General features: G+C 42.4%; 1 protein-coding gene across 1 annotated transcript in view; it reads left to right on the top strand.

Moving 5' to 3' along the window:
* Nucleotides 1-15,681, top strand: part of ANO4 (anoctamin 4) — a 323,866-nt gene that overhangs the window by 133,529 nt on the left and 174,656 nt on the right. The window contains exon 3 of the mRNA XM_054574503.1: nt 8,459-8,650. Within this exon, the coding sequence (XP_054430478.1) occupies nt 8,459-8,650 (192 nt within the window). The remainder of the gene's footprint in view (nt 1-8,458; nt 8,651-15,681) is intronic.

The following is a 15,681-nucleotide window of genomic DNA, read 5'->3' as shown; positions in this document are numbered from 1 at the left end:
AGGTAATTTTCAACATCGCTGCTCATAATCAGATTATAGTTATAATGTTAGTATTATTAATTATAACTATGATACTAAGTTCCATTTTTGTGTGCTTATCACATGGCGGGTGCCTTGCTATGTGAACATGTACACTGTTTAGTCCTTATCACGGATCTTTAAGGTATTAATTTAAACTCCCGTTTACAATGGAAGAAATTGAGGCATATTACTCCTCAGGCGTCCATGACTCACCAAAAGTTTCACAGTCACCACGACATGGAGCTGGAATGTGTGCCAGTCTCCATTCAGCAGGGAAGTCCATCTTTCCACTGCCTCCCTATGTTACAGAAAATTCTGAATGGAAAACATCTTTGTATGTAAGTCATGATACGTCTGATCATTTTCTTGGGGTAGCTTCCTAGGAATGGAATTTTGGGTCCAAGCATATAGTCTTATTTTTAAGGTACAGAGTAACATTGAGTTGCAGTTTGAAATGTGTTAAATATCTGTAGAGAGACACGTTCTTTAGGCATGAACTTGTAAAAGTTTTATCAAATTGCCTAATTACAAATGGTGAGACAGCCACATCTGAGAGCCTGTCTTGTCATATCCTCACCCACAGTGAGCAGCATCATTTCTAAAGAGTTTAAAATCACACCTTATGAAGGAAAAAGTCTCGCATGGGTAATTTTCAGAGAGGATATTAACTGATGGGCTGGGGGGAACAGGCGAGGGAGAGTGGAACCAGCTCAGCTTTTTAAGGCCCCCTTGCCCCGCCTGCCACCATGCCTACCCGCTTTGGAGCCCCTCCAGTGACTGCGCATTCTCCAAACAAAATCAGCGTAAACAGAGGAGAACGTTTGAGAGGGTATGAGGAGGTTAGTGGATGTCCCGTTCCCCCCGCTATGTTCCCCACTTGTCTCTCTCCCTCTGTTCCTTTCTGAAAGCATTTACATTAACACCAACTGTGAGCCATGCATTTTTTCAGGCATTTGATGAGACACAAACTCAGTCCAGTCCCTAGTTCAGGGGAGAGATGTGCAGACAATGACAGTGCACGTAGACATCTTTGATATAAGTATATACCAAGTGCTAACTGAGTACAGGGAAGGGACATGTCAGCATAGGGTAGTGGGGGTCAGAGGCTGGATAGGAGTTCGAGGGTAATGGGATTTCTTCCGAAGGACAATGAATAAGCTGATTCTAGAAGAATGTGTTGAATTGGGGGTCTGCAGGAGAACATTTCAGGCAAGAAGAAGGGTGTTTTATTTGTGAACTTACCACTTACAGCTAAACTGTAACCACTAGTGCCGTTTCATTCCACCTTATGAAGGCCGTTATGGGGGCTCCGTTTGTCAGTTCTCTGCTGGGTACCAGCAACCCCAGATCTCAGTGGGTCACATCCTGAAACCTCTGCCTTTCCTGTTCAGGGCTCTTTGTGTAGTTAGTGTTTCAGCGATCTGGGCTGGGACAAGTAGGGCGTGGCTCAGGGCCCCAGGTCATGTTGGGGGCTCTTCTCTGTGTCCCGTTTTGGGCCTATGGCTGCTTGGGACATGTGCTTTTTCATGGTGATGGCAGAAACATTAGAGACCAAGCCAAACCTATGCAAGCACATTTCACGTCTCCACTTTCATCCACTAATATCCCCTTGGCTAAAACAAGTCCTGATGATCAACTCTAAAATCAGTGGAGCAGGGAATATATTTTCACTCTTTGCTGGGAAGTATTGATGGGTCACATGGTGGAGAGAAGGTAGGACAAACTGGGGACAGTAATCCAGTCTGTCACTCTGGTTTCCTGAAGTGAAGTCCTTCTGTTAGAATTCTGTAGCAGGGGAAAAAAAGAGACTCTAAATCAGCCCTAGTTGTGGGAGAGAAAGAAGTTATAAAAAGGCTATAAAGAATCTTGAGAAATCCTGGAAGTTTATCTCCAGTACTTTATATTGAATTCAACGTTAAACATTCTTATAGGCTCTTAGGCTTTCTGATTCTGTAAATTCTTTAGACAGACACTGAGCCCAAAGTAAAATCTGGGTAATACGATATCTATTTAGTGCTTAGCAGTTTTGATCTCTCTTCAAAGTGCTTGGCTGCCTATGTGGCTTTAGACAGACAACTGTCACAAAATTACAAATAACAGCGACTTGGCAGGAAGTTCTTCCTGGTTTTGATGTGCTGGTGTCGCCAGATTAGTGTAACGCGTGCTGGTGTTGCCAGACTGGTGTAATGTACACAGTGCAGAAGACCGAACAGAAGGAGACCCTGCGCAGCCCAGGACCTGCTGTGATGGCGGGCAGGAGGCGGGGGGCGGCAGCAGCTCTCTCCAGGCCTGCTGCAACCAAGCAGCGCTCTGGCTTCAGGCCTCCGGAAGGTGCTCTGCGGGTCTCATCTCAGCGTCTGGCTGCACCCAGGCTGTGACCCACCTTTTCTGAGACCCGGTGCTCCTCAGGGTCTGTTTGTCCTGGGTCGCCCTGCACACCTGTGATGGAGAAGGCACCAGTCCTGCCCCCTGTAATGGGAACGCACCCAAGCTAACGACAAGGTGCGCCCTTGCTGTGTGCATTTCCATGGGTTTCAGTCTTTGTTTCTCTCTAGGATATGGGAAGCTGTCAACCTATTATAGGAAATGTTTTTTGAACCAAGTAACGAGGATGTTAGAAAAGCTCCAGAAAAATTGGGAAAGTAAATCCAGACCAGAGAGGAGCCAGGAGAATTTTCACCTCCATTCTCTTAATGTTCGAACAAGAAAAAGTGCCAAATTTGTCCTCCACTTTGTAGTTCAAGCTGACAAAAAAAGAAAACTAGAAATAAATACTCCATTGCACAGATGACTTTTTTCTTAATTAGGAATAGGTGAGTCTTATGCTTGGCTCATGGTGACGACAATCAAAACATAGTGCTTCAGCGATTTGAAAAATAACTTAAGAAATGACAAGGAGAGCGAAGCAACACATAGACGCTATCGCTGCTAGTTGTAAAACAGTGACAGAACGACAAATGTTCCTGTGGCACAGAGCTCTTCTGAATCACAGACATGACATTTAGATGAAAGCAGATCACTTTTACAGGCACGCTTCTACCGCGCCACGCAGCCAGCACTAGTCACCTTGGAAGCCGGCCAGAAGGAAGGAGCACGGAAGGATTTTATTCTATTGAGGAAAATGCTAACATTTCAGATAGAATTTCTGAGGCATACAGAAAATATATGAGCAGCTTACAAGAAATACAAGCTTTGTTTTCTGTTATCAGAATATTAAACATTTATTGTGTTTCCGGGGCTTCACTGAATTTCTCAGGAGGAAACTCAGACCAAGTAGGAAAGGTGGGCTTGAAATTTAGGAGACAGAGCAAAGCCGGAGTGCCTTTGGGAGCTGACCTCTGAAAGAGGACAGATGGAGACACGGATCAATCACTTGCATGTTCAGAAAGGGAAGGCCAAGGTCAGACTTTGGGAAATGCCCACCGTCGGAGGCTGACTGTGGTTCCCGAATACATGCCCAGGTCCTAATCCCCAGAACTCGAGAATGTGACCTTATTTGGAAAGAGTTTGCAGATGGGATTAAGTTAAGGGTTTTGAGATGTATTGTTCAGGTGGGCTCTAAATGCCATCACTAGGGTCCTTATAAGAGAGCGGCAGAGGGAGATTACACACAGACACAGGGCGGAGGTGATGTGACTATGGGGACAGCGATGGCCGTGATGTATGTAGTCACAGGCAAAGAACACCATGGGATGCCAACACCAAGAGACGCTGCAAGAGGCAAGGGACCGACTTTGTCCCCTGAGCTTCTAGAGGGAACACGGGCCTCTCAACACCTTGATTTCAGACTTCTAGCCCCCAAACTGTGATATAATAGTTCTTTTGTTGTTTCAGGCCACCATAGTTGTGTAGTTTAGTACAGCAGCCATAGGAAACTAATACCCCCTCTTCGGGAATGAGAGAAAAAGAGTTTTAAAACCGATGAGCAGAAGTAATGGTATAAAGTCTAGGGCTTAAGGGCTATGGCAATGAAGAGTAAGGGGAGGCCATGGATATGTTAGAAGCTAATGCCGACAGCTAACTTGTCTCCTAAGCAACTGCTGAATTCCAGGGGCTGCCCTAAGAACATTACAGGTATTCATTCATTCCTACAGCTCAATGAACTATAAACTGTGATCATTCTTTTACAGGTGATAAAACTGAAACCCATCAAGAATGAATCACTTATACTGGAGTTAAACCCAGAAACTCCAGCTGCAACACCCACAACTTAACCGCACACTGTACTTCCCTCTTCTCCTCCCTGAAGGTGTGTGCTTCTCCAGGATCTGACTTTAGGTCTTTTTATCACATGAGGTAGATAATAGGTTTCAAGAACAAAAGGTATTTTTTAAAAAATATTTTGAGGTAGAAAGAAGGGAAGATGAGAAACTTTGCATCACCTGGGCTTCATATTCTCAGCTGAGCTGGGGGGAAGTTGCCTGCCGTTGCTGAGGACCCCGGCCAAGTCAGGCCTCAGGGAACCCAGGGAAGGCGACGAGGGTGCAGTGAAACAGGAAGCACTGAGTTAAATTTTTGCTCTGCAGGTAAACATGCTCAATGTCATTTCCTTGACTGGCTCTTGACCCTGTGGTCCATCTATCTGTGCCCAAGGAGTCTGTACCATGCAGAATGCCACATGCAGGCGGAGAAGGGGCAGAAGGGGGACTGTCATCCTTCACCTCTGTGTGCAGTGTACTTTGCTCAGAGCCAAGGAAGGAATCAGAGAAGTACACAGCATGATGCTTGCCGTTGGGGACACTTGGGGAACTTGGAGAAATGGGACATCTGTGTGTTGGCAGGTGAATGGTTGGACAAGGGTGTTGTATGACAAGGGTTAACTGGCAGTTAAGTGCGTGTTGGCTGTGGGCCAGAAGACCTAGAAGGACTTCTAGGTCAAGGTTTCAGTTGGTTCTCACTGACTAGGGAGTTTGCCAGCCGGTCAAGAATCTGGAGGACATTTCAGCATGATTCAAAATATAGGGCGGGGAGTGGGAACAAGAGCTCTAGACGAGTTTGGGTCAAAGGACTGCTGGTATAATGTACCTTCCAAACCCACCTTGGTGGATTATGTCCCTTCCGACCCTACTTTGTTAAACTATTCAGAACCACTACAGACCCAAAACAATTAGCCTGTGGTCTGCCATTTAATTCATTAGGCTACATGGTATAATGGAAAAGAGCTGGATTACGATTCCAGTTAATCACTTGTGTGACCTTGGACCAGTAATTTTATCTTTTAAGCCTCAGGTTTCCCATCCGTAAAATGTAGATACCAGTTCTCTGTTCTTTAGGGTTGTGATGAGACATTTAATGGGATAACGATCAATATCTAAGCACAATGCCTGGCATTTAATGGAGAATCAGTGTCAACATTTTTTAATGTACTTAAGAACAAATTGGATGATGTAATTTATTGGCTGACAATTCATCTCTGAAGATGTGACTGCTGAATCTTCTATAAATGTTAATGTTTTCATAAGTTTGAAGTGTATTTTCTGTCTTGTGTACTGTTTGCTTATATCTCTCTCCCCTCCAGGGACTTGGCCATCGTATGAGCAGAGCTCTGATGGGCCAGGCCCTTCCTCTCTACCTCTGAGAACTCCTATTTCCTGAAGGACCTGAATGGATTTGCTCAGGTGGCAGGGGTTCCTCCCCAGTTCTCCTGTAATATACCCTTTTTCCTCATATTCATCCTTTTCTGGTAATACTCAAGAATTCTCTTCCCCATGATCTCCATTATTATATGTTTTTAAACATGGAATTCAACAATTTCCAGTACCTACACCATTTATTTTCACTGTGTAATTTTTATTCTCATTTGTCGTTTCGTATTTCCTTGAAAGGAGCTATATAAGAGCCAGAAGTGCCACACTGACTCACAGTCCTGTCCCTTCAGCCCAATAATTCTTTGCAAAAGGGACAAGAAGAAGTGTTTTGGGCAGAGCAGTCTATTTCATATTCGCAGACCGAGACTGCATGTGCTATCCGATGCGGACTTATAAAACATCTCTCCCAGCCCCTTCATCTGTCACCTGAAAACCTGTCTGCCTTCTTTTGGAATCCTGATGGGTCTGCAGACATTCATTTGGTACTTCTTTGGCAATGCGGAGCATACAATAGCGGTAGGGAGCACAGAGGAGTGGAAGAATACCAGGCTGATGCTGGGTGGTGTTGGTCCTGCCCGTAGAGAGAGAGACACCAGGAGTTTAATGACACACTTGCCCGGGCACCTCAGCACCAGAGCAGGACATGCGTTGCCAAGAGGAGTCTGCTGGGCTGTCTCCAAAGGGGGTCCCAAAGCATGACAGGCCTTACCTGGGTGAATCTCCCAAGACCAAGGCTCAGGCTCACAGCGCGTGGGCTTAGAAACCAGATCTTGGGGGCAAACTCATACTAAGCAGGTCACAAGAAGTAGACATGTAGAAACGCAGGATGCCAGTTTGCTAGCCCACACTGAGAGCCCTGTCTGCATCACTCTCTCCCTGCCCGGGAAGCCACATCCCAATATCCTAATCTGGTGAGCACTGTCAGAGCGAGGGCACTTAGGTGAATAAAGGAGGGCAAAAGTGTGTGTCAGGACCGTCTGGCTGTGCGTTTGGAAATCTCGAACTTGGAGGCTGTTGCTTCAGTGGGTGCTGCCCTGTTTGTCTCTGTTAAACTGATTTTGTTTGTTGGTTGGTTTTATGCTTCCTTAGCTGACCAAACCTCATTCTGATTCGAGTCCTTAAAATTTGTTAGAATTCACACATTGGCCCAGGTCATATCTTCCTCCCCCTCACCTTGAGGAAATTAAAGGCAACTCTTCACACTTCTCACTTGACCCAAGATTACTGATTTGCAGTTTACCTCTGAGCAGGCCTTTTATTTACCTCATGACTGAGTTTTTAGTAGACATCTCACTATGGCCTTCCAGTACTGGTAATATGTAAATTGGCAATTTTACCCCGTAGGCTCAGTTACCTCATCTGTATAAGGCGCCAGGTTAATTAGCTAACCACTCAAGTAACTTCTAACTTTAAATTTCTACCTGTAAGTTTCAAAACAGTCTCCTTTTAATTAAAAAAAAATCTGTGATTTTATGAAGCTCAGCTCTCCCCTATCGAATGACATGATTCTGGACCCAGTCCCCCCGGTGGTTGGTGTTAATAAAACGAACACCTTTCCTTGGCCTTTTTAAAAGGCCAGATCTGGATTCAGTCATTGATGGCTTTGCATTCCAGCTCTCCTCACGGTGCTGCTTTGGACAAACAGATCACCTTTCATATTTCACTGAAGCTTTTAAAGCGATTTCTGACTATCTTTTCCCTTAGTAATTTATTTCATGGAATTCTTTAAAGTGAAGAACTTTCTCTTGTCAACTATTTGGTTACCTTGAAATAAGGTCGGTAAAGGAAAGGCAGGTTAAATGCTTGCTTCTTTCCCTTTACCTATCAATTTTTGAGTAAGGAATTATGATGTCAGCAACTTTCAGTGTTGGCCAGCATGTTTTTTAAAGTATATTTTTAACTCAGAATTTGATATATTTCATATGTATCAGTACAGTAGGTTGGATCCAGTAGGTTGATATATAATTGATGTAAGCTGATGCAATTAATATTGTTTTTGATGAGGTTGGCATGAGGCCTGAGGTTTGCTTCAGACTACTCTGGTACCTAAAAAGCAAACCAACAACAAAGTGATATAGATTAAAAAAAAAAAAAGATTGGAAAAATCTTTTTTTTGTCCCCACCTTTATGGAAAAATCTTGATATAAGTTCAGTATGGATAGTAGGTCATGGGGTTCACTATACTATTATCTTTGCTTTTGATATGTTTGAATTTTTTCCAGGTAAAATAGCTCTAGACGTGTACATAATTCTAAGGTTATCAGAGGTGTAAATCTGAGTTTAGTCTTCAACTCTGGCCTCTACATGAATCCTGTGGAGAAAGTTCTTTGATTTTATAAAATTGTTTATTGTTATTCTGTTAACAGTTGTCCCAACTTTTCCCCCTTTGCCGTCCTCCACCCAGCCCACCCCCCGCTCCCACAGTCAATCCCCACGCTGTTGTCCATGTCCATGGGTTATTCATACCTGCTCTTTGACAAGTTCTTTGATTTTTATTGAAATTCCAGCAACTCTAGCAACAGTTCTTAAGCCTCAAAGCCCCTGACAGTAGCATGCTAAATATGTACACATTTTCCAGGATTTTGGAAAGCATTTTAATATTTGACTTCGTTGGATTCCTGTTTATTGAACTTGTCATGCTCTCTGAGGCTGTCCACTCCTGAATGAAGCAGTGTTCAGTAAATGATGTGTGAAATCTGTTGGTATCACGCTTGCAGCGTCACTAGCAAAATTTAAGAATTTGAAGCATAGTTGCTTCTGCTCTCTGGATTTTATGCTCCAAAATAACCTGACATTTTAGTGATTCTGAACTGACTTCTTCAATATAATGGTGCTATTTCTCCTTCCAGGTTTAAGTTTATCTATTCATGGGGCTGAAAAGCGTTTGCAAATCCATCAACGGCGAAGTGTGGCAAGCCACCCAGGGTCCCGTCGCCTGCCCGTGGTCAGGCATTCCTCACTCCCACCAATTAGAAGGTCAATAAAAATGGAGGCAAGCTCTTCTGGAATCACTAATGGGAAAACCAAAGCCTTCCACGCAGGTAACGCATGGGGAAAGTTCAACAGGGACCCAGGTTAGCAGCAACCTAAAACAGCCTGTGTTATATTTTTGTCATCAAATTATGTCATAATTCCAGTTAAGCCTGCTTTTTTGGAGAGTCATGCTTATTTCTCTTAGTCCATGGATTGTCACCAAGACTAATAAGAGGAGAGAGAAAGCTTGATGTATCTGAAATGTTAAGGCTACATTCTTCCTGCAGTGGTAGAGTCTAAATGCAAATCTAAGTGAATAAACTTGCTCGGTTCAAAAAAGCTCATTGTATGATAAAACAAAAGGTATTTGGCCTTTTTCTGGAAAATTTGCTGTAGGATAGGCTAGGGAAAACGTCAAACTGAAAACGCCCACTTTGAAGTCCAAGATACCTGGTTTGACTTGCCTATATTGCCTCCCAAGAGTAGGGGACCATATTAAGTTTTGAGGCTATAGGAAGCATTTTAACATGTAAAAAAAAATGTTAAAATGACTATATCAAAGCAGGTAATTCTAACAAAATGGTTTTAATTGCTTGTTTGAATGAGAAGCTCATTTAAGTATCATTCATTCATTCATTCAACCAATTCACTTAGTGCCTGCTATGTGCCAGGCACTGTTTTGGGTGATGAGGAAACATCAGTGAACAAGGCAACTTTAATGTCCATCTGACTCACAGACACATTGAATTTTGAGGGAATTCAGAAGTCATTTAGTGGAACTCTCACCCAATCCCGATTCCTGTGTAATGTCCTGGCAGGTGGCCACCCGGCCCCAACTAAAGCATGCCTCCATCTCTAGCCGTGCCATGCTGTGTTCTCTCTCTGTCTCTCTGTCTCTCTCTCTCTTTATCTCTTTCTCTTTATCTCTCTCAGTTAATAACCTGATTTCCTAACTTCACCAAGAAACCCCAGAGCCATTGGGCATGAATTACTGCAGATTCCTTACCCTTCATCTCCAAATATATCTCTGTTTACTCCCACCCTCCCCCCTCCCCTTTCCTGCAGTTTTTAGAAGACGAGGCTACTAAGCCTTCACTGGCAGCCTTCACCTGTGGCCTTGGCTGCCCCGCTTCTCTTGAGCCTTGCTTGGGAGAGTGTGTCCCCTCATTGTCTTCTCTTCCCTTCCCCCTCCCTACTGCTGGCTCTTTCCCTTTAGTCCATGAAATAGGCTTAGGCCTCTCCCATTCTCATCATGGCCATTGGCTACTTTCTCTTATTATATTTGCCATCTCTTCTGCTGACTCCCCCCTTCCTTCTAAGTCAGACATCTCACAGAATAATCTACCCTTGTTTCCTCTTCTCTGTCTCTTCCCAGCCAGTTTTCAATCCAACACTACCTCGTTTCTAGCTCCTCCACTCCGTCACGTCTGTTCTTGAGGCCTTTAGTGAACTTTTTTGTCACAGCGTGGTGTCAGACTCTTCTAACCAGACCAGAACGGACCACCACTTCTTCCCAAAACCACATGGCTTCCCTGGCTTCCACACGGTCTTCTTTCTTGGTTCCTCTCTTATTTCTTTCACATGTTACTTTTCTGGTTTTCCAATCTTCAACATCTCTCTCTCCTTCTCGCCTCCCCTCCCAGAAGATCCTTTATACCAAATCCATAACGGTTCATCTCCACCCTGATTATGTCATTCACCCTGCTTGTCCTGCTGGTTATAGAGTAAAATTTAAACCTCTTAGCATGTTAAAAACAAGTGTCCTTCATGATTTCACCCTTATTGCTTCTCATCCCTAATTCTTTGCCACCTTCTGCCTTAAAGTTTGCTGTATCAGTCAGGGTTCAACCAGAAAATCTAAACCAGTAAAAGATTCATTCTAGAAATTAATTACAGAGAATTGGCTCATGAAGGTGAGGTCTGTCTAGGCATCTGAAATCCATAGAGCAGGCCATCCGAAAGGGCATACTAGCACTCATGGGTGCCAGTGGTGCTACTGTCTGTAGGTGGGATTTCTTCTGTTTCAGGGAGGCCTCAGCTCTGCATTTAAGGCCTTTGAAATGATTGAATCAGTCCTGCCCAGATTGTGTAGGATAATCTGCTTTATTTAATTTCAGCTGATTATTGACTTAAATCAAATCAAAAATCCTTCACAGTAATATGTAGGTTAGTGTTCATTGAGTAACTGGGGACTATAGTCTAGACTAGTTGGCACATCAAATAGACCACTAATCAGATTAATCAGACGTCTGATCAGACTAACTTGCGTTCAGCTCTTCAAACACCTTGTGCTGTTTCATGTCTCCTAACCTTGGTTCATGCTGCTCTCTCCAGGATGCCCTGGTTTTGCTCCATTATATTGTAACCTTTTTAAATTACCTATCTATCTCTCCACCATAAGGTTTTGAAGGGTGGGAATTCTGGGTTATTTATATTTATATCTCCAATAAGTATGTGTAGGGTAGGACTGAACTGAACCATCATTAGCTGTTTTTTCAGACTATTGCAATAGATTTCTTTGTAAACAGATTTTTCTAGATTAATGGGTTATCACTGACAAATTACAACAGTTTTCTAATTGTTCTATCTGCCTTTCTTTTAACAAATATTTATGGAGCACTTATTTAATAAAGGTTGCCTGGCCTGGCATTCTTCCAGTACTTCAGATACAACAAGGAGACCGTCCATATACTAGCCGGAAGAGACAGACAATACAAAAACATAATAGATAAGTTACAGTGTTTAGGAAGAAAATAAGTATTACAGGTAAAAGGAAAAGTAGGGGAATCAGGTGGTAGGGTTGCATATTGCAGTTTTAAATAAGGGGGTTAGGGTAGGCCGCATTGTGGATGAGATGTGTTATCAAAAATTAGGAGGAGCTGAAAGAGCCATGGAAGCGGGCAAGTTCATTCCATCAAAGGGCTAGCCAGTGGACAAACCCTAGGAAGAGATGAGTCTGAAAGTCTGAGAAATAGCACAGAGACCCCTGAATCTGAAGTGAAGGGGAAACATCAGCTGAGGGAAGTGAGCAGGATCAAATTGAGCAGGGTTTTCTGGGCCATTGTAAAGACTTTGACCCCTTTGTGAAATGGGAGCACTTACAGGGTTTGGAGCAGAAGAATCTTTTGCTCTAACTTGTATTTTAACATTGGGGTTATTGTTTGAGCATAGACTATAGATAGAGAGGATGAAAGGAGAAAGGTCAGATAGGAGGCCACCGTATAACCTAGTCAGGAGATGATGGTAGCTTTCACTAGAGGGCGAGGGTGAGGTGTGGGGTTGCAGGAACAGTGGTGAGGATTTGGATTCTGGAAATATTTTAAAGATGGGCCAACAGAATTTCCCAATGGATTGGATGTGGGGTAAGAGAGAAAGGAGTCCTAAGGATGACTCCAAGGTTTTTGGTCTGAGTATATTGGATTAGTATGCAGTAGAGAAGGCTTCAGGGGAAGCAGATTTGGTGGATTTTAAGGCAGAAGTAGGGCCCAGATCAGAAGTCTGATTATGAACCCGATAGTATTGAGAACTGACAACATCATGTGGGTGGTGGGATAAACCTGTCAGGAGTTTGAGAGGTTGGTCTGGAAATGAGATATAGAATGGACTGTTGTTGACATACAAATGGTCTTCCAAACAGTGAGATGAAAAGAGATAAAGAAAGAAAGAGAAGGGGAGAGGATTAAGAGCTGAAATATGGGGCGTTCCAATAGTAAAGGTAAGCAAGAATGTGAATCAGCAGCAAACAAGACCAAGAAAGAGTGTCCGGCCAGGATAGAAAGAAACCAGAAAATTATGTGTGTTGGAAGTTAAGAAAGTTTATCAGGAAGAGAGGGCTGATTACCTAGGTTAAAAATTGCTGAAAGTCAAGTAGGTCAAAGGCTAAGAGTTGGCCACTGATTTCAGTAAAGTGAAGATCAGTGGTGATTTTGATAAGAGTAGCTTTGGTGAAGTGGTAGCAATGAGACCCTGAATAAAGTAGATTGAAGAAAGAATGGAAGAATATGAATGGATACCCTGAATATAGACAACTTCTTTTTTAGCCATTTTGCTGTGAAGAATAGTGAATAAATAGGGGAACAGCTGGAGGAGAAGTAAGGTCAAGAGAGAATTTCTTTTCAAAATAGCAAATTCCAGCATATAATTCATGATGTTCGAAAGAGGGGAGAATTCATGATGTGGATGCTTGTGCGAGAGATGAGAGCTATGCACCATACAACCATGAATATTTTCTCTGTGATAACAGATGAGAAGGTAGAATATGTGGATGTTGGCAGCATGATATGAGGATCTAAGTTCTTTTCCCACTGTGTCAATTTCATTTGTAATCTGGGGAGCAAGGTCATCGCTGAGAATGAGAATGGAGCCAAAGAGAGAGGCAGAGAAAAGGGGCGGGGGGAGAGAGAATGATGGGATGACTCGATGGTATGATGAACAGAGCACATACATTCAAGGGCCATTTGAAATTTATGGTCATGATTAAAGTAGGGCTAGTCTCCATGGTTGTGTGTTTTTCTTTAACCCTGTTTAGCCACATGAATGAAGACATAGAATAGATGGGGAGTTGGATTTAGTCAGGGGTGTGAGTTTGCCGAAGAATTAGGAGAGCCTGGGAATCAAAAGTACATGAGAGGGAATGATTATAACAATCGAATATGGGATTTAAGCTTTGTAGAGAAGGAAGTCAAGCCACCAAGGGGTGAGGAATGATGATAGGCTCGATTGGTCAGAGGTCCCGGAAGGGCTGAAAAGGTGTGGAGGCAGGGTGATGGGAGGGGGAGCTGGAAAGATACGAGGTGGTGATGAGAGAGGGGATGCATGACACTGATCTCGTGGAGGGGCGCTGTTACTGGTAATGAGCCAGTCTAGGTTCGGTTATGAAATGAGGGACTGTAATAGGGTGAATGAAGGGCAAGGTCACTGGAGGAAAGAATTCCCAGGACTAAGAGGCCACAGTTTGGGAAGGATTATCTATGTAGATAATGGATTTATCAAGAATTGAATAGTTTTAGGGAGAGTGATAATAAGCCAGGAGTTAATCTCATCAAAAAATAAGGGAGCCTGACCTGGGAGGCAGCAGGTGAATGCAGTGATAAAGGATGGGAGGCAATACAGTAGAACAACTTGAGATTTAAAGTGGAGCAGGGGAGGGGAGGTGTTCAGGGAAGAGAGAGGAAAAATGGTCTGAAGTGGCATTAAGACTCAAAGAAGTCTTCTAAATTCTCATCACAAGAAAAAAATTGCAACTGTGTATGGTGATAGATGCTAACTATTGTAGATTTATTGTGGTGATGATTTCTCAATAGATACAAACAGCAAATCATTATTATGTACAGCTGCAACTAATAATATGTTAATTATACTTCAATAATATAAGATTCAAGGAAGCTACCTTCTCCAGATCCCTTAGTGTCAGGGCTATAGGAGAAAACAGTTCCATATGAAAGAGCCACAGGGAAGCAGTGACCTCTGGGAAGAACCAGGCTTTTATTAGAGAAGGTGAAGGGAACAACCAGGGAAAAGACTGAGGATGGGAAGAGAATCCTAGAGGACACCATGGAAGGTTTTGGCAAGTAGCCTTCAATGGCTCTCTAATTATTTTTCCAGACCTCCTCAAAGTTCTCCTCCAAATGAGATGATTAACATGATCCCTTCTCTGCTTAAAGATCTTTATAGCTGTCCTGAAGAAAATGCAACCTTCTGATCCCTCTTTATTTTAACCTCCCCCTGTTTTTTCCTGGTTTTTTTTTTTTTTTTGACTCCATAACCTGCCGGTTCTGTTTGAACCAGCCACACCCCTTACTATTGCTCAAGTAAGCTTTTGCTTTCCATTTCTCTGTCATTGCTCAAGCTCCTCCCTCTTTTATGGAATGGCTCTTCCCCCAATAAATCTCTGCTTCTCATTTTTCAAAATGTAATCCAAATTCCATTTTCTCCCAAAAATCCTTTTTAGAGCTCACTGATCAGAACTGATCTTCTACAGGACTTGGAAACCTTATTAAAGTCCACTTGTTTTTAGATTTTACAGTTCTGGAAGACAGGAACTATATTAAATTTATCTTTGTATTCTCCATCTTCCCTAACCCCATGTATTACTCAGAGTAGGTTGTTAGTACTAAATGATTATTTACTGTTTATTGAATATATTCCACCCATTGGATACAGGTTTGTCTTCTGAAGTTACACAGAGTAAATTTAATCCTTCTTTCAAATGATGATCCTTTAGTAGTTCAAAAACTCATCTTGAGCAATTTGTCAACTGAAACATTTCCTAGTTTCCCCAATGCTTCCTTCAGTGACATGATTTGCAGACTCTTCACCACCCTACCCACTCTGATCTTAGAAACAGTCTTATTTCATGGACGCCTCTTTGAAAGTACAGTGCCTAGAATTGCATAGACTATTCTGTTTGCATCTGACCCAGGCAGAGTTCAGTCAGACTTTAACTGACCTCTTATGCTGACCTTAATGTAATATAATTTAAAGAAATGCCATTAAGCTATTTTCTAGCAGTGTAACATCAGTATGGGATAATTTAGCATATTTCTAGTCACTGCTCTCATCTTTAAAACACATCACTACATTTATCTATCCATCATTTTATAAATCGTTGTACCCCATTTGCACTGGCTATTGGTTAAAAATACGTATAAAGCCAATTGTTTAACATGGAATTATAATTCAGTAGAATTATATTAAGCAAATTACAATTAGAAACCTGTTTTTAAAAGTACATATTTAGGAACAACACATCATCATGTAATAGTTACAAAATACAACATTCCCAAATAGTGAATATGGATAGCTGCCTTTTTTTTTTTTTAAACACTGGGAAACATTCCAAAGTTTTAGGATACTGTTGTATACCCTTTATTTGTATTTGCCATTACACTAGCTTCTAAAAAGTGTCTTTTATCTATTTTCTCATTTTTAATACACCTGACTTAATATTGTATCCATTTTGTGACCTGTTAGACTGGACAGGCTCCCTTTTTGTGTATTTGTTTATTTATTTTAATTCAATTCTAGAGGCAGACTATTTTGGCTGAAATCGAAAAAAGAAGCTGGAAAAGTTATGTGACATGCACAGAGCTCTGGACAT

This window comes from Pteronotus mesoamericanus, unplaced genomic scaffold, assembly GCF_021234165.1.
Source record: "Pteronotus mesoamericanus isolate MK-2021 breed Mesoamerican mustached bat unplaced genomic scaffold, CSHL_Meso_final contig_263, whole genome shotgun sequence".
NCBI lineage: Eukaryota > Metazoa > Chordata > Mammalia > Chiroptera > Mormoopidae > Pteronotus > Pteronotus mesoamericanus.
This window is presented reverse-complemented; position numbering and strand designations above follow the sequence as displayed.